This window comes from Meleagris gallopavo, chromosome 1 (assembly GCF_905368555.1).
Source record: "Meleagris gallopavo chromosome 1, MGAL_WU_HG_1.1, whole genome shotgun sequence".
Lineage (NCBI taxonomy): Eukaryota > Metazoa > Chordata > Aves > Galliformes > Phasianidae > Meleagris > Meleagris gallopavo.
In genome coordinates, this window is record NC_139404.1 from 53619936 (window position 1) to 53643587 (window position 23652).

The following is a 23652-nucleotide window of genomic DNA, read 5'->3' on the forward strand; positions in this document are numbered from 1 at the left end:
GGTAGCTTAGTGGAAACCTTAACAATGCAAGTAGGAGCCATTATTTTTTTTTAACGGTGAAACGCATTCAGAGAAAACATTGCTTCTAGTGTGTGCAGGCACAGCTTCAGCAAGATTAGTAGAACTGTAATTACTTACAGGAGAAGGAATGTGGCTTGCTGGATCTGCAGGAGTGCAGCTATGTTATACATTCCTTGTCTGTGGAACGTTTAATGCTAAATTCTATGAATATTTTAAGTAAAATAAAGTTCTTGCTCAGTTTTTATGGCAGGATTCCCAGAAAATACTTACTATCTGAGACTTGCTCTTTACAACTGTGATCCACAAAGATAATACTTTTTCAAAAGTAGTTTCTAGCTTATTGTTTGGAATTTGAGAGACTTCTGATTGTATGTATGAGTAAAGCATCTGAACGTCACAATTCTTTCTACTGCTTAAATCAGTAAAATAATTCCCTTTCTTCACCAAATATATGCTCTGTTTTGTTACTCTGGAAACATGAAATGTTAAGCATTTGGTTTTAAGGGGTTGTCTAGATGACAGAAAATCTGTATCAGTAAATTCTGAAAGCCTCACTGGAAACCATGTGAGTTTCTAACCTGAGATTAATTTAAGGCTGAAATGGGGAAAAAAAATTAAATCAAGTTTTGTATATAAATATTGCAGAGAGAAAAGAAGAAATAGAAGCTTCCTGTGGTGGTGAGTGGCAAAACAAGAAAAGTTGCTGCTGTACAAAATTTGAGTTGAAACTTGTCATGCAATTAACATAGTTAGGGAATAACCAGTACAAAGCCTCAATTTATTTTTTTAATCACTTAGTGTTTCAAACTGGATGAACTGTAAAGTACTCCTGAGGAATGTGAGTCTGAACTATGACCAAATGTTTCTTCATTATGAAAAGCCCCATCAAGGCTGATTTTCAACTACAAAAAGCCTGTTCAAAGCTAGTTTAGCCAATTACTGAACCCCAGGGTATGATTTTCAAAAGAAAATAAATTCTGGAAGATTGAGCAGCTTCCCAAGCAGTTCAGTACGTGTGTGTACTCAGTGTACTGTGGAACACAGCCTTCCGCAATGGTCTTGCCAATTCTTGATTATATCTTTAAAGACACTCTCAAAACAGAGTAACTTCTACATTATAGAAATCATATTATGCTCATCTGGATTTGGTTTAACAGCTGCTCTGTGCACTTCTGCACATACAACCACGTTTTGCTTTGTAAGTGTGCTGTTGAACAAACAAGTTTAACTTAGGAATAATATTTGTGTGTCATGTTTTTATACATATCACTCTTTTTGTTTGTGCCCCTTGCTGACATATTTCACTAGAAAAGCAGGGAATGGAAATCAATTGGGTTAGGGGGAAGACCATGCTGGAAATCTTACTGAGGATAATAGCAATTTTTTTCAAAGTTAAATTTTGGCTTTAAGAACCAGTAAGCAGAACTGGAAGAAATCAAGAGAAGAAAACTCAATGTTTAAAATGTGCTCCAAATCATTTGCAAAAATCTACACTGATATCATCAGAGCTAGGATTCTTTCCTGGATTAACAAGAAATGTTGATAATTTGCAAGTTACTATTACTCATTCTGAGACAGGTCAATGTAGTCATTTTCCAGGTGACCAAAAAAATCCTTGTGAATTGGCTATGAATGTTTATACTGATCCCTGAAATTCTCATGGTCAATTTACTAAGCAGGTTTTAGAAGCTCTGGTGTTTGAGTTAATCAACTCTGATCACAAGAAAGAAGCATGGTATGCAGATACCATCCTTGCATGTGATTTTACATATTCTCCTTGTCTTTTCTCTTCTCCCTCTTCATTACTACAAAATCTAAAGTAGGTCTTGAACCCTACTGCCCTGCTATTCTTTATATTATGATTCTACTGACAAGGGACACCTTCTCCAGTGATTTTTCCTTTTTGTCACCCAACATTTTAATAGTTCGTGGAGTAAAGCCATGGTAAATGGAGACATAGGCTCATTGGGTTTGGCATTGTGTTTTGGAGACCAAGATGTGCCAACTAATTAAGGTCCTATTGTATTCTGCATGAATTGTTGTATTTGTGCTGTGGGGGTGTAAGGAATAGAGCTGTAAGTCATTACAAATTGCTTATCTAAGAATACAAGGTATTTTGCCGTAAGGCTGCATGTCAACTGCTAAATTCCAGGTGAATGGTATTGTAGTTGGAGAGGATCTGGGACCGTGAACCAAGATCTGGAATCTCATAAACTTTGATAGTGTTTGAATCCAGTTCCAAACTTTGCAGTATGGAAGTGTTTTTCACGCCAGCACTTACAGTAAAAATTCTTTACACTCTGTTGTTTGGAATTTGCATAACTTGTTCTTACTGCACACCATTCTTTTTAACCCTTAGGACCACAGATACTAGAAAAGGAATCACTTGTATAACCATGTTCCTCCTTATAGTGGGACTTTTTGATGAATTCTGCTAGTTTAGCCAGTTCAGTTTTCAATATCTCAGAGCAAAAGAACTTAATTCCCTCAGTTGACTGTTCCATCATCTAGTAAGTCACCACATACTCTGAATGAAGGCATCATGAGAAACTTCAGTAAAGCTGGCAAAGTATTCTTCTAGGTTTTTCACCCTAAAAAAGGGTTGAAAGTATAGGAACTTACTAGAGGCTCTCAGTGTTGAATTTTCACTGCAAAAGCAAAGTCTAATACTTTGTCCTAATTACCATTTGCATAGATTCCATTTCATGTCACCTATTCACCATGAGTAAAAGGCAGAATATATTTTTGCTGCACAGGAGTAAATCAATAATTAATTATATTACAAGGGTCTCGAAGCAAACCCCCGTGTCACTTTACTACACGGGGGATATGTACTCTGCTTTAGGATCCTTTCCAACTCATCATATTCTATGAGTCCATAAAACCTCAATTATTTTTTCCTGTGGGACTGGTACAATTTATCTCATGTTGTACCTCTGCTTCCCATGCCCCATGAGCACAGAGGAGCAGCAGCCATGCTGCAGAAGTGCCTTTCTTGCAGGCATAGCTGAGCAATGGGAGTACCTTAAGAAGATTATGGGTACCTTGTAATGGAACCCCAGGCATTACTATCACAGTTCTTTTGCAGAAGAGGATAAAAGCAGCAAGGCAAGACTTTTTCAACTCCACATTCTACTGCAACAAGACCTGTGCAGATTATAAATTCAATGGAAGTGTTGCTTTTGACTTCTCTAATGTGGTTCATGAGCCATTCATATGATAAACAGTTTCATTTTTTCTTCTTTGTTTTCTTGAGAAGAGCAGAGCACTTTTCAGTCTTTTACCCACCTCCATTCTTTAATGTTAAATATTGCTGAGGTTTGAGCCTGACCCGAGTAGCAGTCATGCTCATAGTCCTGCTATAGTATCTGCTGTTGGTTTGTTGTTCGTAGCCCTTCTACGGGGGTCAATTTCATTTGCCTTGGGATATTTTTTGGCATTCCAAATTTTGTATTTTCATTATCTTCATGAAAGTCAGGTCCTGTTTGACCAATGTGATCTCCTGTAAACAGGTGACTATGGATTAGGAAAAGGCTGTAGATGTAGTCATCCTAGACTTTAGTAAAGTCTTTGTTTGCTACAGCATTCTCCTGGGGAAGCTGACAGCCTGTGGCTTGGCCATGTCCAGAGATTCGAGCTGAATAGAGCTAAATCCAACTGGCAACCTGTCACAAGTGGTGTTCCTCTTGGGTCTGTACTGAGAGCAACCCTGCTTAATATCTTTATTGATGATCTTAATGAGGGGATTGAGTGCACCCTAAATTTGCAGATGATGACAAGCTGGGAGGAAGCGTTGATCAGTCTGAGGGTAGGAAGGCCCTACCCAGGGATCGGGGCAGGCTTGATCAATGGGCTGAGGCCAATTGTATGGGCTTCAACAGGACCAAGTGGCGAGTCGTGCACTTCGGTTACAACAGCCCCATGCATCGCTACAGGCTTGAGGCAGAGTGGCTGGAAAGCCATGTAGAGGAAAAGGATCTTGGGGTGTTAGTGGACTGCTGGCTGAACATGAGCCAGCAGTGTGCCCAGGTGGCCAAGGCAGCCAATGGCATCCTGGCTTGTAGCAGAAGCAGTGCAGCCAGCAGGAGCAGGGAAGTGATCATTCCCATGTACTCAGCACTGGTGAGGCTGCACCTTGAGTGCTGTGTTCAGATTTGGGCCCCTCACTACAAGAAAGACATTGAGGCCCTGGAACTTGAAAAGGGCAAGAAAGCTGTAAGGGGTCTGGAGCACGAGTCTGATGATGAGCGGCTGAGTGAACTGGGGTTATTCAGTCTGGAGAAGAGAAGCTCGGGGCAGACCTTATCTCTACAAAAACCTGAGATTGTGGTGAGGCAGGGGTCAGCCTCTTCTCCAAGGTCACAGTATTAGGATAAGAGGAAATGGCCTCAAGTTTCACCAGGGGAGGATCAGGTTGGATATTAGGAAAACATTTTTCTCAGAAAGAGTGGTGCTGCAGTGGCACAGGCTGCCCGGGGAAGTGATGAAGTCACTGTCCCTGGTTGTGTTCAAGAACCGTGTGGATGTGCTTAGTGGGCACGGTGGGGATGGGCTGAAGGTAGGACCAGATGATCTTACAGGTATATTCGAACCTGAACGATTCTAGGATTCTACCCGCAACGAGAATTTGTTGTTACGGCTTGAGAACGACACGGATCCCCTTACCTCCCCGCAGGACCCGGCACGGCGCTGCCCCCGGCGGCTTCCCGCCGCTGCCCGGGCAGTGGCGGCAGGTGCGGGGCTGCTCCTCCGCCGCCATGCCGCACCCCGGGCGGGGCCGCGCCGCCGCGGCGGGGCCGCAGGATCTGGTCGGGCGCCATCGGCGCGGGTTGCGTCAGACGAGGCGCTCCGCCGGGTCAGCGCGCCGCTCGCCCGACCGCGCACCGCAAGATGCTGCGGGCAGCCCCGCGCCTGTTGCGGACCATCTGCACGAGCTCCGCGGTGAGCGGGGCGCTGAACGTCGGCGGGCGGAGCCGGGCCGAGCCGAACCGAGGCGGGCGGGGGTCGGGGATGATGCGCGTCCTCGCTGCCGGGGGGGATTGTAGGGCGCGTACGGGCGAGGGGAGGGCGAGACGTTTCGGGAGGCACCGGAGCAGCATCCTGCCCGGCCCGCGGTCATCAAATGGGCGCCGCAGGGATGCGGCTGGAAGGAGCCGGTCGGCCCCGGGCCCGGCCTGGCGGGGGCCTGTGGATGCCATCTCCCCCCGGGTGTGGAGCTGCTCCCGAGCCCGTCTGGCTCTGCCTCACGGCCTAAGTGCCTCCGCGGCCCCTGCCTCAGGAGCGCTTGTTCCGAGCTGTTCTCTTTTTCCTCTTCCATGTATAGACCGTACAAGTGCCTTGAAGTGCCTTGCCCGATCCACATTGTCCAGATGCTTGGGGGTCTGGCAAGCTGAGGCTGGGAGAAGGCTTCTGCTTTCCTAAAGAGCGCTGTGTGTTTTGTGCTTGCTCAGTTTAGTGCAAGGAAATCATCCTAAGGATTTTGCATGGAAAGGTCAGAATAAAGAGATTGAACACGAAATGCAGTCAGCGGGGCCAACAGATAAGAATGAATAACTGCTGTGAGCCCTCAGATGTGTTTAATGGGAGGGAGGGAGACCCTACGCTTGGATTCTATTTGAAGGCACTGGAATTTAGCACAAATCCTGCTGCAGCACTGCTTTTTAAAGAAAGCACAATTTTAAATTCATATTTGAAAAGATGCAGCATATTGAAATATTTACTAGCTTCACTACATCCTTGTAGAGAATAAATAAAATATTGCAGTGTTCTTGGTAGCTTCACAGTCAGAGTAGCAGTTATTAAGCATTCACCTTCAATAAATTTGATTAGAAATTGATAACTCGTTACATGTTAGACCTGTGTATATGCTCACGTATGAGAGGCAGCAACAGAAAATGATTTTTAACTACGAAATAAATATTCTTATCAGCAAAAGTTTTGTAGCATTAGAAAGAAGAATGTGTAACTCTTGGACTTGATTCCCTTGTTAGGAAGAACAGTTTGACAGAATATCACAAAATTATAGAATCCAGAATGGCCACGGTTAGAAGAGGCACAGGCTGCCTAGGGAGGTTGTGGATCAATGGATCCTGTGGATCCTCAAGGATCATGAATCTCCAATCCCCCTGCCACACACAAGGCCACCAACCTCCCCATTTAATACTAGACCAGAATGCCCAGGACCCCATCCAATCTGGCCTTGAACACCTCCAGGGACGGGGCATCCACAGCCTCCCTGGGCAGCCTGTGTCAGCACCTCACCACTCACAGTAAAGAACTTCCCACTGACATGCAACCTAAATCTTCCCTCCCTCAATTTAAAACCATTTCCCCGTGTCCTGCTGTTATCTACCCTTTCAAAGAGTTGAGAATAGTCACTAGTGTTTGTTTTGCTGCTTCTCTATGCAGTGTTGAACTCAAAACCAACAGAATTATGGTAGAGTGAGCAGCAGTTTATATTTTGGGAGCACTGTCATATTAACCTTGTTATCCTGTGACTACTGAACTAACAAGAGAAAGACCAGATCTCTCCAAACCGCCTGTGCTCCATTGTTTCCCATAAGTAGGAATTGGGCATCCTTGCAGAAGTAAAGCAAGAAGTGCACCGTGATTATACGTAACCATTAATTTTCCCATGAAAAGAAGTATCTGTTGATGAATACCATATACCCACACTGAGCCAGGCAACTGCAAACAAAATCCGATGTAAGTCCTAACATCACCGACAGAAACAGTGATAAGTTTGTTCTTTGGATGTGTCAGTGATTATAGTCCGGTACCTATCCATCACTTTATTCAGTAGCATTGTTTCAGTGTTCTTTAAAGACCTCCTTTCTACAGGTTTATGGTGAATGGTACTGATGGTATCCTGTCCTAAATATACCATTTCCATAAGAAAGAAAAAAACTATTTTTTATTTCTGTGTAGTTTTGTAGTACTTTCCATTTTAATTGGGTGTTTTGTTCAAACCTAATTCTTCAAAGAGGATTTCCCACTTTCACTGGTCTAACTCATCTTAGGTAGAAATGTTTTAGGAGAGTTTCCAAAGTAAGAGAGGAGCTGGCTCTTAGATTTTCTGCAGTGAATCAATTGTCATTTTTCAAATGAGACAAAAAATAATTTGTGGTCTGAACTTTTAAGTCCTTCCACATACGGGATTTCTCCCACCGAACCCAACAGACTTGTGAGTTTGGCTCCTGCTTTCTGCTGATGACAGAGCATTTGTTAAGGTGAGACAAGCAAACTGCCACGTCTAAGCCAGGAGCTAATAACAGTCACACAATGCACACGTACCATTTGTTAGAGAAGTAACTGAAGAATCTACAGCTGAAAGATCCATTCTGAAATTGAATTCAGTCTCCATCTGAGTAACTTTCTATGCACATGAGACACCAGAGTTGATTTCTTGCCAGGCTGATCTTTTTGCGCAATGCCATTAAGAAACTAAACTTTCTGAGCCCATCTACATTCTTAACTCTTCAGTCCTTCATAAAACATAGTCCTCTCTTTTATTCTTACCATTTGTTGACTTAGCTCCACAATTAATGTGAATTAAGCTACTATAACTTGCTTAACATAAGGAATGATTTACAGCAACTTGTGATTTGGAACTGGAACTAGTACACAGTTCCATGTAATATGATAGCCAGACTTCTTCACAGAGATACATGAACTAAGAGTTAAGTTTAGGATTATGCTATGTGGGAATACAAGAAAAACTGTTCAGAGCAGAAGCTGTGGAGCAAGATAAACAGCAATGCTACATGTAACACTGTGAATAAGTGAAGAGAAAGTAGCTCTTAAAGTGATGGTAAATTTGGACTGTAAATTTCAAAGAGGATTGCCGAGTATCAAAAAAGCAATAGAGTACAGCAGCAAGTACTTGAAAAGTAATTTAGAATGGAGGCTGGATAAATCTGTGAAAACAATTGTATTACATGATCACTTGTGATGGCATAAGACTGGATTTTAACTAAGCAGAGCACTTTCAGTCTTGTGTTCTTACTGAGAGATGTTAACAGAAGGATGAGAGTAGAAGTAACTCATATCTGGACTATCTTCAATATTTCTTCATTGTACTGGTTGGGCTCCCACTCTAAATTGGCTCTGTACAGAGATGAAAGGATTTCCTACCATGCCAAGCATGTTCAGTGAGCCAGCACATTTATCTTTCCCCATATATTTCCTCTGGGATACTTAAAATAATTAAACAATTAGGAAAATCTGATGACTGATTTTGATAAGGCAGCAGTGTTTCTACTGTAAAAGTAAAAATATTGGTCATAAAACATTGGTTATACAATCTACTTGTATCCACTGAGCTTTACTAGATTAAATTCACAACAGAGACTTGTCTTTACTAATGTCATCAAGATAGTGGATGTATTTTAGGCATAATTAGCAACAGTGCAGCATTGGTTAGGAGCACCAGTATCACTGGTCCCGCAAAGGATTTCTACCATCCAGCCCTAAAAATCTAATCTTGCAATGGCCCAAGTTATGTTCACCTTTGCAATTATTTAGTACTACTTTAATTGCAAGCAAGCTGACTAATGCTGTAATACAGAGAACTTTGGCCATGCAGCTTCATTCTGATGGAAAATACTGCCTTTGGACAAATAGTTATTGCCTACTGCTTTATATAAAAATGATATGCGTAAAATAACAAGCTTGCTTCAATGTTCCTGTAGTGGAATCTTCTATATTGTAATGCCCTTTCTCTGAGGCCATCTGCAGAACTAAAACAGCTTGAAAACATCAAGATTCATCCACAGTATTTCAACTGTGAAATGAATTGTAATGAAATGGACTGTGGTTTTGAGTAATCTGTTTCTCAGGACATTTATCATATGATCTGATGGGCAGTCCAGACCATTTAGCATCCAGTCAACAATCCACTTTATCGAGGTACCCTCATGTCCCAGCCTCCATAAGAAAGGGAGGAGAGGAAGGAGAAGAAAAACGTGTGTCAACATACAGCACAAATACCAGTGGCTAAAATATTCAGACAGTGCTTTGGTTCCTATTTATCCTGAGCTTGTGGCATGCAGTGAGTCATTCAGGAAAAAAATGGCAGTCGAAGTCCACTTGGGAAAGATGAAAGTTAGGATGAAGGTAAGGATGTGGATTTATATTCCACCTTTTGTTCAGGCCTCCCGAGAAATCTGAGTCTTTAATTGTCTGAGTCTAGAAGAAGTTTCTGTCCAATTCAGCTTGGAGGAAGGCAAGCTTTTTTGTTTATTCTATGTGAACCTTTCCTTCCTAGCCAGGTCCGTTTGTTTTTTAAAGGTTGAAAAATGCAAAGGAAGCACTTGCAGGAGCAATCCCACCCTCTGCTCATTCTTGTACTCTGCTGGACCTGCATTAGGGCTCACGGCAGTGCAAAGAACTAGATCTGTGAATCAGTTAAGAATTAGGCGTGCTTTGTCAGGTCAGTGTCCACCTATCTCAGTACCCTCAGGAAGACTTGTGCAGGAAGGAAGCAAGGAGGCGTATGTGAGGACTGTAGGATTGTGGATGTGGCACTGAGGGACGAGGCTTAGTGACGGGATTTCGTAGGTCAGATATTGGTATTTGTAGGTAGATATTGGACTTGAATCTGGAAGGTCTTTTCCAATCTGGATGATTCTGTGGTTTTACAAGATCTTGGGTTATGTTGAAGAGCATCCCAGTGTACTTATAGTGTTCACAGTAAAATTCTATTAATCTTGGAACAGTTTCAAAGTTGGAGCAGATTCACTGAATCTGGGCCACTTCTCCCTGCCTTTCCTGTTCATACAAGTACTACATCCTGCCCAGAAAACATATGCTGTGCTCCAGCTGGCATGTTTTCCTGGAAGGGAAAAAGAGAAATTAGAGTGTCCTCAATGCTGGTATTCTGCAGAAGACTGCTCTTCAGATTTTGAGGAGTCTAAAGGAATTAGTACTTTTCTCAGGGTTTCAGAGCTTAAGTAAAGCAGCAGTAAGTGATTTTTTGATATCATAATAGTGTCATTATTCTCACTCCCCTAAAAATCAAAAGTTGGGGCAGCTATTGGCACCTGCTCAGTCTGAAGAAGCTTAAAAACTTGTATCTACTGAACTTAGAAGCAAACACAGAAAGCTGGGAAAGTCCAGTGAGGGCACTGAGTATTTAGCAGTATTCCCTTGTAGGAAGATCAAATGAATGATCACTACCTTTAGCTTGGTAAGAACAATATGAGCTTGTCTTCTTTGTGTATCCATGTTAACCACAAATTATATGCCACCATTTAATTATAGGGATTTAGAGGGCATCTTCCAGGCACTAATGTTATACCAAGAGAAAATGTTTTTAATGTTTTCAAAATTATTGTTTCATTTCTTATCATATCTTATGGCCAGGTGTAAGATAATGGAGCCTGTTATACCTCTTGTAGCAAGCAGTGAAAATAATGAAAATTATGGGAAACCGATACACATAAATGCAGTATCTGCTGATACTTTATGCTCAGTGTGGTCTCACAGAACTACACATTGCCAATTGCTTATCTAAAAAACTGATTGCTTTTACTTGAAATGAAAAAAGATTATTTCACTTTAAATCAAAAATAATGCTGAAAGAGGAAGAGAGAAACATAAGCAGCGACATAAATACTTTATATCCTATAACATGGTTTGTTTTAATTCTTTTGATCAGGCATACCAGCATAAGCTAAAGCTAGCTCTTATAGGTCAAAGCATTTTTGGACAAGAGGTTTATAACAAGCTGAGGAAAGAGGGCCATAAAGTTGTGGGAGTTTTCACAGTGCCTGACAAGAATGGACAAGCTGATCCTTTGGGTAAGTGTACTTAATCTAAATGCTGACATTACAGGCATACTTAACAAACTTGCATTGCTGTGAGATGTCTATATGGGAGTGACTTACATATACATATATTACATATATTGCCTTTGATACATTGGGTTCAGCACAAGAACTATGCTTAAATGAATACACAAGTCCCAGAGCTGGTTTAACTTTGTTAATTAGTATTTAAAAATTGTTTCTAGCTATGCAGGGCCATATGCTATGATATTTTCTTTTTAAATAAAGTAATCTGGGTACCTTATTTGAATGTCTACCTAGAAGTACCATCCTGAACTAGATCTGTATCATAATAATAATCAAAATATGTAAAAATAGGTTTGAGGAACAGTGCATTAGTCTTGATTAGCTCCTGACTTAACAGGATGTATTAGGAAATAGCTACTGAGCCTGCATACAAACACAAATGTCTGTCACCTGTTCCATGGTGCTGTCTGGGACACTCCAGGCTTGGAGCCAAGACTGTTTATTCATTCTGCTCTTTCTGATAAGCTTGTATGCAGCAGTATATCTGCCAAACCTATTTCTCTTCCATCTAGACTAAGGAAAACTCACTGGAAAGAGTAGAAGAGGCATTGCTCTTCTTTTTTACATTGCCAAGATTTTGCAAACTTTCTAAGCATTTGCTGTAGAGATATTCAAAATTGAATTCATACAGCGGGAAATAGCGTGGTGAAGAAGCTGCTTTGAAGTCATTATCTGAATTTAACTTTCTCTTTCTCACAAAAATGGTGAGTTAATAGGATTATCAAGTGCCAGAAAAGAACTTACCTTTATGAATGAGCAGAAATTAAAACTACATTCCATGAGCTGTCTCAGATGTCTCTTTTTTTTCTGTTTGGGTCCTGACATGTTTCTATAGAATGAGGGAAGAATCAAACGTAGATTTTTCTTACTTGGTCTGTGCACTCCCAGCGGCTCTCAAGTTTGTTGCATTCTGTGACCTCATTGAAAGAATTAATCATACACTGGAAAAATTATAGGAGATATCTATTGGTTTAAAAAAAGACAATGTGTCTGTCCAGCTCTGGAAGCATTCCGTTACAGTTGGTTGCATTATACAAACTACTATTATACAGTTTTTATACTAGCAGATATAACTCAAGAAATCTTCGGCTGATTTCCATCATGACCATTTTAATTGAGCTGTAGAATGTTTGTTGCTTTCCTAAGACGACTTTTTTTTTTTTACTTTCTGATGATCCAAACAACTTAAGTCACAAGTGAAATTTTCTAATGTTTCTATATCCTCAGTCAGCTATGATTTGTATTTCTAAAAGCAATTCCAGTGCATGCTAGTTTCCAATGTACTGTATGGAATGATACTTCATTAAGTATTTACTTAGGACCTATGTTAATAGGCTAATGATGTTTCAGGTCAAACTCAAAATTCAATTCCAGAAATGAAAAAGAGGAAGGAAATCCAAAAAGTGTTTAGAAATAGGAGTTAAATTAAGTAAATTTTCTGTATTCCCTTTTCTTCCTATTACAGATCCAGCTCAATAGCTGTAGAGTTTGACTCTACTATCTTTTCTGTGATGGTTTATTAAGCAGATGTTCAGTGGAGTTTATCAAATATCTGAAGATTCTGTCTGCAATAATGCCGTTGCTTTTTTTCACCCTTGAGCTAAATTCTTGGTGTAGCTGTGTCTCTCACAGATAAATGGGAGCATATCCAGAAAGCATCAGTAAACAGAATATTGAAGAAATGACTGAAGGCTGCTAGCATCTGTAATTATTTGAGCCACATGGTAAATTGCTGCTGACACAAGCACGTAATTGTAATCACATAGAAATGTGAAAGGCAAAATTAAGCTCTGCTGAACAAGTTGCAGGCAACTGTAATGACCAGACAAGAAATGAAGTGTCATTATTTAATATTCAGTGGCATTCATCATTCTTACTATCCAAGCCATGAGAGCAAAATTAAAGTTGAGAATGGCCCAAGCTATATAATGAGAGTCAATGACATAATAATCAAATTTATCCAAGTGTAAAGTTTTATTTAAACAGCCTACAGAACAGTACAAAGGGCTATCTGTAATACATTTCATTATCTGGGTTATCTGGTCGTACAAAACTTATTTCAGTTTGAATTTTTAACACAAAATGTGAATTAAAGAAAAGTATATTTTTGTCCCTCAGCATTGGCAGCAGAGAAGGATGGCACTCCTGTTTTTAAATTTCCCAGATGGAGAACTAAAGGCAAGCCTATCCAGGAAGTAATTGCAGCCTACAAATCGGTTGGAGCAGAGCTGAATGTCCTTCCATTCTGTACACAGTTCATCCCAATGGATGTCATTGACTGCCCAAAACATGGCTCAATTATTTACCATCCATCCATCCTACCACGCCACCGAGGAGCTTCTGCAATCAACTGGTAAGCTTTTGCCTGTTGTTCATCAAAACTACAGTGTAGTTTTGATGTTTCTGTTAGTATGTTGGGCCAAATCCATTATTTATATAAACACTGATACAATTCTGTTGCCTTGCAACTGCTCTGAAACAACTTCTCCAAAGCAGCTGAGTATTTGGATCATGGACTTCACTTCATACCAGAGACTCAACATTATTTCCACCACAAGTGCAGCTGTTATTCCTGGATGATCAGTGATGTGGTCTGTGCATTTGAGTATTTTACTCACATAGGTAAATCAGCAATATGTAGTTTCCATAGGCAGGATGGTACCCTTTCAGCTAGCCCCCCTGAAACAATAGGTAACTGTCACAACAGGGCTTCATGCAGAGTCTAAGACTTCACAGAAGGGAAAGAAAGAGATGAAAGAATCCATAAGAAAAACTTCTATCATCTTGTGCAATGCACAAGACTAGATTGAAAATGTACTTTGAAAGAACTAAACTACAGTAATGAGCACAATGGGCTCTGATGTAGCATTCCCATGTCAAAAGAAATGTCTTTATCATTATGTTTAAATTCAAAGAGAAATTGCCTAAATATTTAAAAAAAAAAAAGACTCTTGCAGGCGTCATGATGATTATCTAAAAAATTAATGCTGTAAATTCAAAGCAAAAGCATATTTTGTTTTTTGAATAATGACCCACAGTGAAAAAAAAAGCTGAGCTGAAGTACTTGAAAAGAGTACTTGAATGGAGAGTAAAGGAGACCATTAGAGATTCAAAGAAATCCTTCAGAAAGTGGTATTTTTGTCCAAAGAAGTAAAATAAGAAAAAGCACCAAGTCTGTAAAAAATATAAAGGGCCAGCTTTTAAGGCACAAAATTGAATAATTTCTCAAATGTGCTACAGGTGGGAGATATGTAGAGGTGTTTGATACAAAAAGGTGCTGAGCAAAAAGAATGGCATAGTAGGAGACTTATATTGGTATTCCAGATGGAGGAGCTTAAAGTGTTATTACAATACATAGATGAGTAAATTAAGATCCAGAAGACAGGAGGTAAAACTTGAAGTTAAAAAAACATTAGGTAATGATACATAAGAGGAAAAAAAGCTGACTATGTTTAAGCAGTAAAATCTAAGTTCAGAAAAGAGACCATGGGAAGGATCTTAGTGCATGAAGAAAGTAGAAATGCCTCAGAAAAATCTTGGTATAGACCAACTTCCACATGATGGGAGATAAGTCTAAGAGTCTTCAAAGTGGAAAACAGATCACTCGAAAGGAAATATGTCAGCAGTGTAAAAATTCATGAAAGACATGAGAAGGTGAATAGGGAGTGATTGCTCATTCTTTCTTAATCAAAGTGAGGAAGCAGCCAACAAAGAGACAGATGGTAGGATTTAAATAAATAAAGTACTTTTTCTCCTTGCAGTCAGTTATTAACCTGTGGAAGTGTTCATCTAGAGAGAGAGGTCAAGAAAGAAGTTTTCTTGGAGAAAGGGTTCATTAAGATCTGTTCCACAGGAAGGTGTAGATACAGGCATACCAACTGTCTTTCAGTAAGTTCCTGAGGTAAAGGTTTCCAGAATCAGGAATGTATCCCAGTGGTCTATCACCAAGTCTTGCTTGTTTTGCATCTTCATTCTGTAAGCATCTGCTTTTGCCCTTTGCAGATAAAGGCTGTTGTCCTAAGACCTTTTAACTATGCTAGAATTTAACTTTAGTTTGGCCTTTTCTGATGACTCTCGTGTTTCAGCCTTGCAACCCTTGCTCTTGTTGGAAGTTTCTTCCATCTGTTGTGGCCGCAGCCCATGAGCTGTGGCAGACCATTTTCCCACACAAACACCATGACTTAGAAAACCAGTGGGAATGAGGCATGTCTAAGAGGCATCTGTTACAGACAAAGGTCCTGAACCTCTGAGGGTTCCTCACTCCATTCTTTACAGCCTTTTCCAGCTGCTGCCACTTTGTTATCAGCAGCCATCTGCAAAGGGAGCTTGGAGATGGTGCACAGAGGAAGAAGTTCTCAGGAGTTCTCATCCTGTTGTCTGCTTAGCATCAGAGATGTTTTCCAAAGTACTTTCTTCTCTGCCAGAGCAATGCTGAGGACATGCATTAGGGTGATCATTCTGTATTTCCAGATAATATAAAACAGATGAGATGCTGCTTCATTGTGTGGAGGATCTGTTTCACTTTTATTTGAACTGCTAACTCCTCCAGCTGTCTTCAGAGTTTGCTCCTCTTTCTGCACAAATGCATGCTTTTAATAATGTAGTTTTCAGTGTTCATATAGTGAATTTTCAAATATATAAGCCAGATTTCAGATGATCCTCTCACAACATGGACTGCCAAAGGAATACTTATGTATGTCATATGTCTTACAAAAATGGTATTGATGTTTGCACACAGACGCTTCTGGCTGCTCCCTTAAGCACTTTGACTTTCCATCATTCTGAAGTACCTGCATCTCCAAGGGAGAAGTGGAAAATCTATCTGGCTGGATTTCCCTTCGAATTCAGAAACAAATCTTGAGCTGATGTAAATCAGTATAGGTCTGCTGTATAACTAGTGCTATGTTCATGAAGACCAGCTGAGAATTTGGCTGGATATAAATTCCCCCAGTGTCTTTTCCTTAAATAGTTGTATATTAGTATTTTGCTAAGTGTCCATCATTTTCCACTGTCAGTTTAGCTCTTTTTCAGCTGTGGGACAAGTGTGCTTCTCTTGCTGACCTACAGATAAGCTGTGAATCTTAGCTAATTACAGTAAACAATTAGGAATTATTTAGACTGTTTAGACGCTTCCATCTTTCAAATGCATGCAGCTATTGCACACTCTCTGCTCTATACATTTAAGCCACTGATGATACATTTTAAGTAGCACGACTGGTGATGGGCACTCTGGATTCAGCTGCAGCCTTTCTTATGTCACTTTGTGAAAATATATATACAGTATCAAAGCTCTGGGTACTTGACTATGAAATGAGCAATGAAACTGGTGATAAAGACAGTTGGGATCTTCTATCTGAATAAAGCAAATGAATGTGTAACACATATATGGATATATCTGACTGCTTTCGCATTTTCTCTATTTACTATAAGGTTTCTTTTACCTCCAGGACTTTAATTCAAGGAGATAAGAAAGCAGGATTTACAATTTTTTGGGCTGATGATGGTTTGGACACTGGACCAATACTTCTGCAGCGAGAATGCGATGTTGGCCAAAATGATACTGTGGATGATCTGTATAACCGGTTTCTCTTCCCAGAAGGAGTAAAGGCTATGGTATGTTTACCTGTACTAAACATTTTATAAGAAAAGAATAGCATCTGCTGGAGTTTGAAAGGACAAAAAAAAAAAAAAAAGGAAATACAGACAAGATGGTTACATTTGGGAAGAGAGATTGTGGTGTTTTCAGATGAATTCTAAACTTCGGAGGAACTTTAAACTTCAGAGGGACTCTGTAGCTTTACAACAGCTGAGGAGGTGGCCTCAGAATATTTGTTGCAGACAGCGGGCAGAGCATATCCAGTTTCTGCAGAAGGCAAGAGGTCGGGTTTGTCTTGAGTGTATAGAAATAACTTTCTTTGCAGAAAGAAAAGGGAAAGAGATGAATGCAAAGGTACAGAGACACATTCTGTCCTTACTTAAACTCTGGTCCTGCTTAATTCAGGCAGCTGCTGTATGCATGGTGACTAGGTACTCCCATCATATTCTGAGGCTATTTCTTTTGTCATAGAAGTTTCTCAAGAATATATGTATATTATCCAGTGCCACATTGGTCCCCTAGGTTTTGGAAAACCTGGGTTTTGAAAATAAACCATTTCCTGTTGTGGAAGAAAATTTTCTTCTGTCTGCCACAAGCATGACTGAGGACAAAAGGAGAACCAAGCTGATGTTAAATCTGTTCCTTTTTACTTAGGTGGAAGCTGTACATCTAATTGCTGATGGTAAGGCACCTCGTATACCTCAGCCAAAAGAAGGGGCAACATACGAAGGGATCCAGAAAAAGGAAAATGCAGAGGTAGTGTTAAATAACACTGTGATACGTGCCAATCATTAGAAAAAGTTGCTAATTCAGACTGCAATCACAGTCACTTGAAATGAATGTAGGTTTTAACTCAGTTGCTTCCTCCCTTCTTATTTCTGGGACAAATTCATGAAGACTCAGGTTAAGTTCAGATTGCCAGCCAGCAGTTACATATGTTTAGAAACTTCATCTACTTGGGATCATCTGCACATAGCTAGATGGCAGTTGTGCCTTCTGTGGGTACTCAAGTTACCATACTTTGAAATTTAACACTGAATGGGGATAACTATCCTAGCATGTTTGCCAATAGTCTATGCTGTCTTCTTTACCAGAAATGGGTTGGACATTAGGAAATGGAAACATACACTATTTACATTTATACTATGCTTATTAAATTTGTTAATCATAATATTATTTATGAGTCAATGAATACCTAGTTGTAAGAGTTATGTTATCAGTATTTTAGTCTGAGGAGGAGAATTTGTGGACAGATAAAAGCTGCACAGAGCAGAGAAGTGTTAAGATCATCCCGTATGATAGGAAGAGCATTCCATTTGATAGATCTTTGATAGTTAGCCATGTAGAGATCACTGATCTTCCTATATTAGATCAGACCCTTTCTGTGTTCTTAACAACTGAAAGAAAGTGAGGGCAAAATTTGTAAAGTGATAAGCATTAATAACTTGATTTGTAACTAAAGAGAGAAGAATTAGCTGCTGTGTCCTGATTTCCTAGATCTCCTGGGATCAACCTGCAGCAGCTTTGCACAACTGGATTCGAGGGCATGATAAAGTACCTGGAGCATGGGCAACAATAAATGACCAGGTATGCTCTGTAAATTCCACACTCCATTTGTGGCTGTTTTCTCTTATAAAAACAAAAAGTATCTACATGCAGGTGAATAAAGATGTGAATTACACTGGAGGAGCTCTCATTTGGTGACTGTATATAGCTAATTTTTTTAAATCATAATTTAATTAAAAGATAAGAACAGTATATAGAAAAAACACATGATATGAAGCAGTAAATAACAAGGCTAGAACCGCAGCCATTTTGGGAAACAGATATGCATTACAGTGTAATGAAACCCATACTGAAAGGGCACCGCCACCTTGTAACAGCAAAATGAAACACCGTGAGTACCAGAAATAGCAAAGGAAGGGTTTTCTAAAAGAAATTCGGGCCTGGGAATACAAAAATCACTTGCAGAAATAAATATGCCTAATTTTATCCCAAACGGCTATTTCCTTTTGATGTTTTAAGACCATTATGCATTTGATCCACATTTTACTTGCATAATATATTTTAAAAAACACATTTCCTAGCTCTGACATCCTAATTTTTTTTACTTAAAAATAAGCCATCTGTGGGTAGGTTGTTCCAAAAGCCTGGTTCTGCACTAGTGTCCAGGGGGTGATGATGCTTTGAGAGCCTAGAAAAAGCAGAAGAGCCCAAGTTCAGCAGTGTCAGCCTGGAGGCAGATCAGGATTCCACCACTTACAGTCAGGCTTCTGCTGTTCGCTAGCTTTATACTGTCAAATGTTCCTTCCCTTTTTGCACTGGTTTAGTCATGCACAATGTTAAAGCTAAGCAGCTTTGCAGGTTTAGGCAGCTTGCTTTTATGTGTCCTGGGTTGTAAAGATACAGAAATTACGTTGTAACATGGTTTGCATGTGTAGTTACTTATATTTGATTACTTTGTATTGTATTTCAGTCTCCAAACAATGTCAGTTATTTGGTTTTTAAAACATGTTTAGAATCTATGTACTTTTAATTCCATTTACTTTTAGGTGGTTACTTTTTATGGTTCATCATTACTTGATGCTTCAGTGCCTGCTGGACAAGAGCTGGCAATAAGAGGTGCTTCAAGACCTGGACTTGTAACCAAGAATGGTCTAGTCATTTTTGGTAATGATGGGAAGATGGTAAGTGCTCCATCTGACAAACATGAGTATGGATGGAATAAATTAGCAAGAAGTGCAGATAGTGTGGAATTGTCAGGCTGTACAAATCCATCTGCAAATGGTAGCTGATTTGTTTGACATTTACCAGTCCACCACCATCCTATAGGGAAGATATCCATGTTTTGCTTCACACTCAATACATGTTCATTTTCAGTAAGGATTAAAATGTATTAGTATAGAGGATAATCTGAAAGACATCTAAGAATGTCCTATTTTATATTATATATATCTTATCAGCTTTCCTGCAAGCCACACATTTTACTATTTGTGACCATACTGATGCATAAAAGTTCATTTCCCCTCAATTTTCAGGTATTAGTGAGAAATCTGCAGTTTCAGGATGGAAAAATGATCCCTGCTTCTAAATACTTCTCTGCTGATGAAACAACTACCCTGGAACTTACAGAAGAGGAGAAGAAGATGGCAGAAGATATTAAGGTAATTCAACAAACTGCTTAAGTTGGATATTACTACAGATGAAAACATTACTTCATTCTCATGATAGGCATATCTTTTATTTAACCATGCAGATCGTCTTTGAAGAAATACTGTATGAATCTTTAGTTAGTAAAATTAATTTGAATGGATTTAAGAATTCACAATAAGCTTAGACGTATCCCTATCAAATTTTATTTCATATACAAGTGATACAAAAACAGTGATCACAGAGTCAGTTATGGTAAATGTTTATGAATGATGAAGGTGGGAGCAAGTGTAAAGTGAGGAGAAACTAAAAGATCTTTATCTCACAACAGTGAAGTTATCTCACAACAGTGAGTCTACTGAAAACAGCCTTGAACTGTGATGTTATTCACTTGGATGCTGTCAAAAGTGGTTCTTGTGGACAAGATACAGGGAGTCTTGAAACAGCAGTCTGAAGGAGAAAAGCAGATTTTCTCTCTATGCCTTTGTTGCCTTAGCTATTAGTAAGCTGGCTGGTAGGTTGCTCCAATAGTTTTGTTCTGCCCTGATGTCCAGGGACTGGTGCTACTTTGAGAGCCCAGAAAGAGCACGGAGATCTTGCTGGTAGAGGGATGCAACAGTAGGGCACCTGGAGCAAAAGGTTGCCAAGGCTGGAGAGGCACCTTGCTCTCTTCTGTAATCTGCCCCTCGGTAATGAGTGTCATGTGCTTAACTGAAAGCCATATTGGTCAGTAATTTAGGTTTTGTGCCAGAGCAACTGAATCATAGATGTCTTCCCTTCTGCTAACTCTGCTACAGTACAGTCAAAAGTCAGTAACTTTTGACACAAGCCAGGCAGCTTGATGCACTCATGTTTTAAGCTGCTGCTCCAACATTACCTTGAACTTGCTTGCCAGCAAGTGAAGTGCTGAAGGATTGACTGACTGAGACAATATCTAAAAGAAATATAAACTCTTTAGTTCAAGACATGAACTGCTAACTCTGGAGCCTAATTATACTTAATTGATATGTCACTCTGCTAGTTATTTCAGCTTGCGTGTTAGCAGAGATATCCATTGAATACATGCAGGTTAAACTACTTCTCAACTTTGCCCAGGTGCCAGAAATTCCATCCATCCTGTCACAATGTTCTCCAGGCTGCTCCCACCTCTGCTGACAGCATATTCCATAATGCAGTGAGCAGTTATTGTTAATATTGTTAATATTGTTCTTCATAAAGACCTTAAAAATGGGCCTGTACATTTTTAGCATTGTAGCATTTAGGTTCCTTCCCTGATTAGGTGAAAATATCATGGATGAAATAATCATTTTTTATGTAATCATGCTGGAGATTTTATTGGCTAATGTGTGGCCTGCATTTCCAGATCCTCTTAAGATAGTCTTCTGTTTTAGGATCCTTAGAAATAATGCATTTATAGGCATGGATATCTTAGAAAATATTGTCTGATAAATGCTCCTTTCAATTAGAGGATTGTTCATTATTGCTTCCACAATTTTTATATATTATTAGGCTATCTGGAAAGGAATTTTGAGCAATGTTCCTGTAATAGAAGATTCCACAGACTTCTTCAAATCTGGAGCATCCTCTATGCATGTTGTCAGGTAAAAAACTAATAAAAACAAGGAAATTATGAAGCAAAAGTTAATGGGAACAATATTGTCACGGTGCTTTTAAATCAGGGTGGATAATATTAAAAAAAAAAAAATAAAAAAAATTCCAGTATATTTTCCAGTACTCAAAATGTTGATTTTTCTACCTTTGAAAATGTGATGGAGTTCTGTTCCCAAAATTAGGAGTTACTGGTCTTTCTATTCAAGTGAAATTCCCCTTAACATCAGGAACAGCAGCCTCACAGGGAAGCATGGTGGTGCCCAAACCTATCTGCATGCAGTGACAAGTATTTCAGGGGGGCTGATTCAGAAGCTGAGCAAAGGACTCCCCAGAGGGAGAGAGAAGCCATTCATAGAAGTAGTTCAACCCATGCATTCAACCCATTTAATGGGTCATCTCGATTAACTTCTTTTTGCAAATCAGATATCCTAGGCCATAATATAAGATTAGCATATCATTGGTTTTTTTTGTTTTTTTTTAATTAATGTATTATTGTCCTTCTTAAATACCAGTCTCATAGAGCTCTAGACTGCCTCTGTGTATGGGTTAGGGTCATCTCATATGCAGTTTTGTCAATCAATATATGCTATTTATCATCTATTTACAAATGTTTATCAGAAAGTATTCTCAGAGAAACAGATACACATGTATTCAAATGCATACGAACTGGTGCCCAGTTTTGACCTCTTTCCACCTTCTAATGGCTTGTTTGGAATTGAATAATTCTTCCATTTGTAATTTAACTTATTCTTTCTTTGAAATCCTCAGAATGCTAGAAGAGATCAAACAAAAATACAGCGGGCTTCAGCTTCAGAATGAAGATGTGTATATGGCCACTAAGTTTGCAGACTTTATTCAAATGGCTGTCAGAAAACTCAGAGGAGAGGATGGAGAAGAAGAGTTGGTCATTGATTATGTAAGACCTTTTATTTTCCCTTCTTTGGTTATTCTTTATTTGTGTTGTTGGTTTTTTTTTGGGGGGGAATAGACACTGGATTGCTTGATGCAATGGGAAAAGCAACTGTTTGGTCATGCAAACTCTCCTTTGTAACTTTTATTTTTTAAGTTTTACATATTGGCATTGTGGATTGGAAGTACGTATGTAATGTCATTTACAGTGTTCTGATGTTCTAGAAACTGTGAGATCTAGAATAGAGTAGCTTGCACATGGGCAGATACTCCTACTGGCCCTGCACTATCCTACCTGACAGAACGCCTCAGTCAGAGTGGTTCCAGGCCTTCTATCCTGAGGCAAAATGTGCCAGACTCACTCCTAAGAAAAGGGAAGATTTTGTGTTTTGTGAAGTAATTAAGCAAGCCAGAATTTCTTGAATTTAGAAGTTAAGCATCTGTTTCAATTCCACTGGGACTAGCCTTAACCAGGGTTTAGTATTTGTTTAACCATAGAGATCCAGTGATAAAAAATACAGAAATCAGCTTAACCGTCTCGGAGTGTGGGCAGTGGTGTTAATGGAGAATGTTACTTCCATTTAATTTTGCCTTTCTGGGCATTCCTAACAGCCATATATACATCCTAAAAAAAACCATTCAGTTCAGTGTTGATTATCCATATATATATGTATATGTATACATATCAAAACCCTGATAAACCGCATTAAAACCTTAGTTGTTAAAAAGGTAGATTAACTTCTTATTTATTTTGCTCCTAGGTTTCAAAAAATGTGAACAACATGACTGTGAATATGCCATACCAATGTTTCATTAATGGTCAATTTGTCAATGCTGATGATGGAAAAACATACGATACCATAAATCCAACAGATGGATCAGTAAGTAATTTTTAAATACAATCATAGAGTCACAGAATTGTAAGGCTTAGAAGGGACCTCTGGAGATCACCTAGTCCAACTCTCAATTTCAGTGTATTTCAATTATTTTGCCTACAAAAAAATCTGAAGCACCAAAAATCACCATGTTCAAAACCATACATTAAACAACCTCCCAAAATAATTTTGAATTTAAGTTTAGTTCTCAATTTATATATTCTACATTTTTTGCATTTCAGTCAAGTTGTGCTTTAAAAATAACCCAATTTCACTTCAGCTAGCATGTTAATCTCCATACAGCTGTATGTTTTACCTTGTTCTCATTCCTGTTTATCTTCACAACAAAAATTGCTAATGTTTAGTTGCTAAAGAGGTATTTCTTTTACAATATTGTATGTATTTCCTTTCAGTCATTAACTTTAGCTTTTATCTTACTACAAATCTGTCTTACGGTGAATGTGACTTTAAAATATCCCATTAAATTCCCAGTTAGAAAAATGACTTTTGAACAGGAAAATACATTTTCACTTTTTCCTCTCAAAAGCACTAAATCTTGGTTGAGCAACTCAGAATTATTAACAGAAGAAGTCATTCTGATGCCCATATATTATTTCTGGAGTAACTGAATTCTGCT

At 39.2% G+C, this 23652-nt stretch overlaps 1 protein-coding gene across 1 annotated transcript in view; it reads left to right on the top strand.

Moving 5' to 3' along the window:
* The first annotated feature begins 4896 nt into the window (after window positions 1-4896).
* Window positions 4897-23652, top strand: part of ALDH1L2 (aldehyde dehydrogenase 1 family member L2) — a 29159-nt gene continuing 10403 nt past the window's right edge. The window contains exons 1-11 of the mRNA XM_085227839.1: window positions 4897-4962; window positions 10679-10820; window positions 12993-13227; window positions 16322-16487; window positions 17125-17226; window positions 17968-18057; window positions 19023-19157; window positions 19509-19634; window positions 21130-21221; window positions 22000-22147; window positions 22902-23021. Of these exons, the coding sequence (XP_085083965.1) occupies window positions 4912-4962; window positions 10679-10820; window positions 12993-13227; window positions 16322-16487; window positions 17125-17226; window positions 17968-18057; window positions 19023-19157; window positions 19509-19634; window positions 21130-21221; window positions 22000-22147; window positions 22902-23021 (1407 nt within the window). The 5' untranslated portion in view covers window positions 4897-4911. The remainder of the gene's footprint in view (window positions 4963-10678; window positions 10821-12992; window positions 13228-16321; window positions 16488-17124; window positions 17227-17967; window positions 18058-19022; window positions 19158-19508; window positions 19635-21129; window positions 21222-21999; window positions 22148-22901; window positions 23022-23652) is intronic.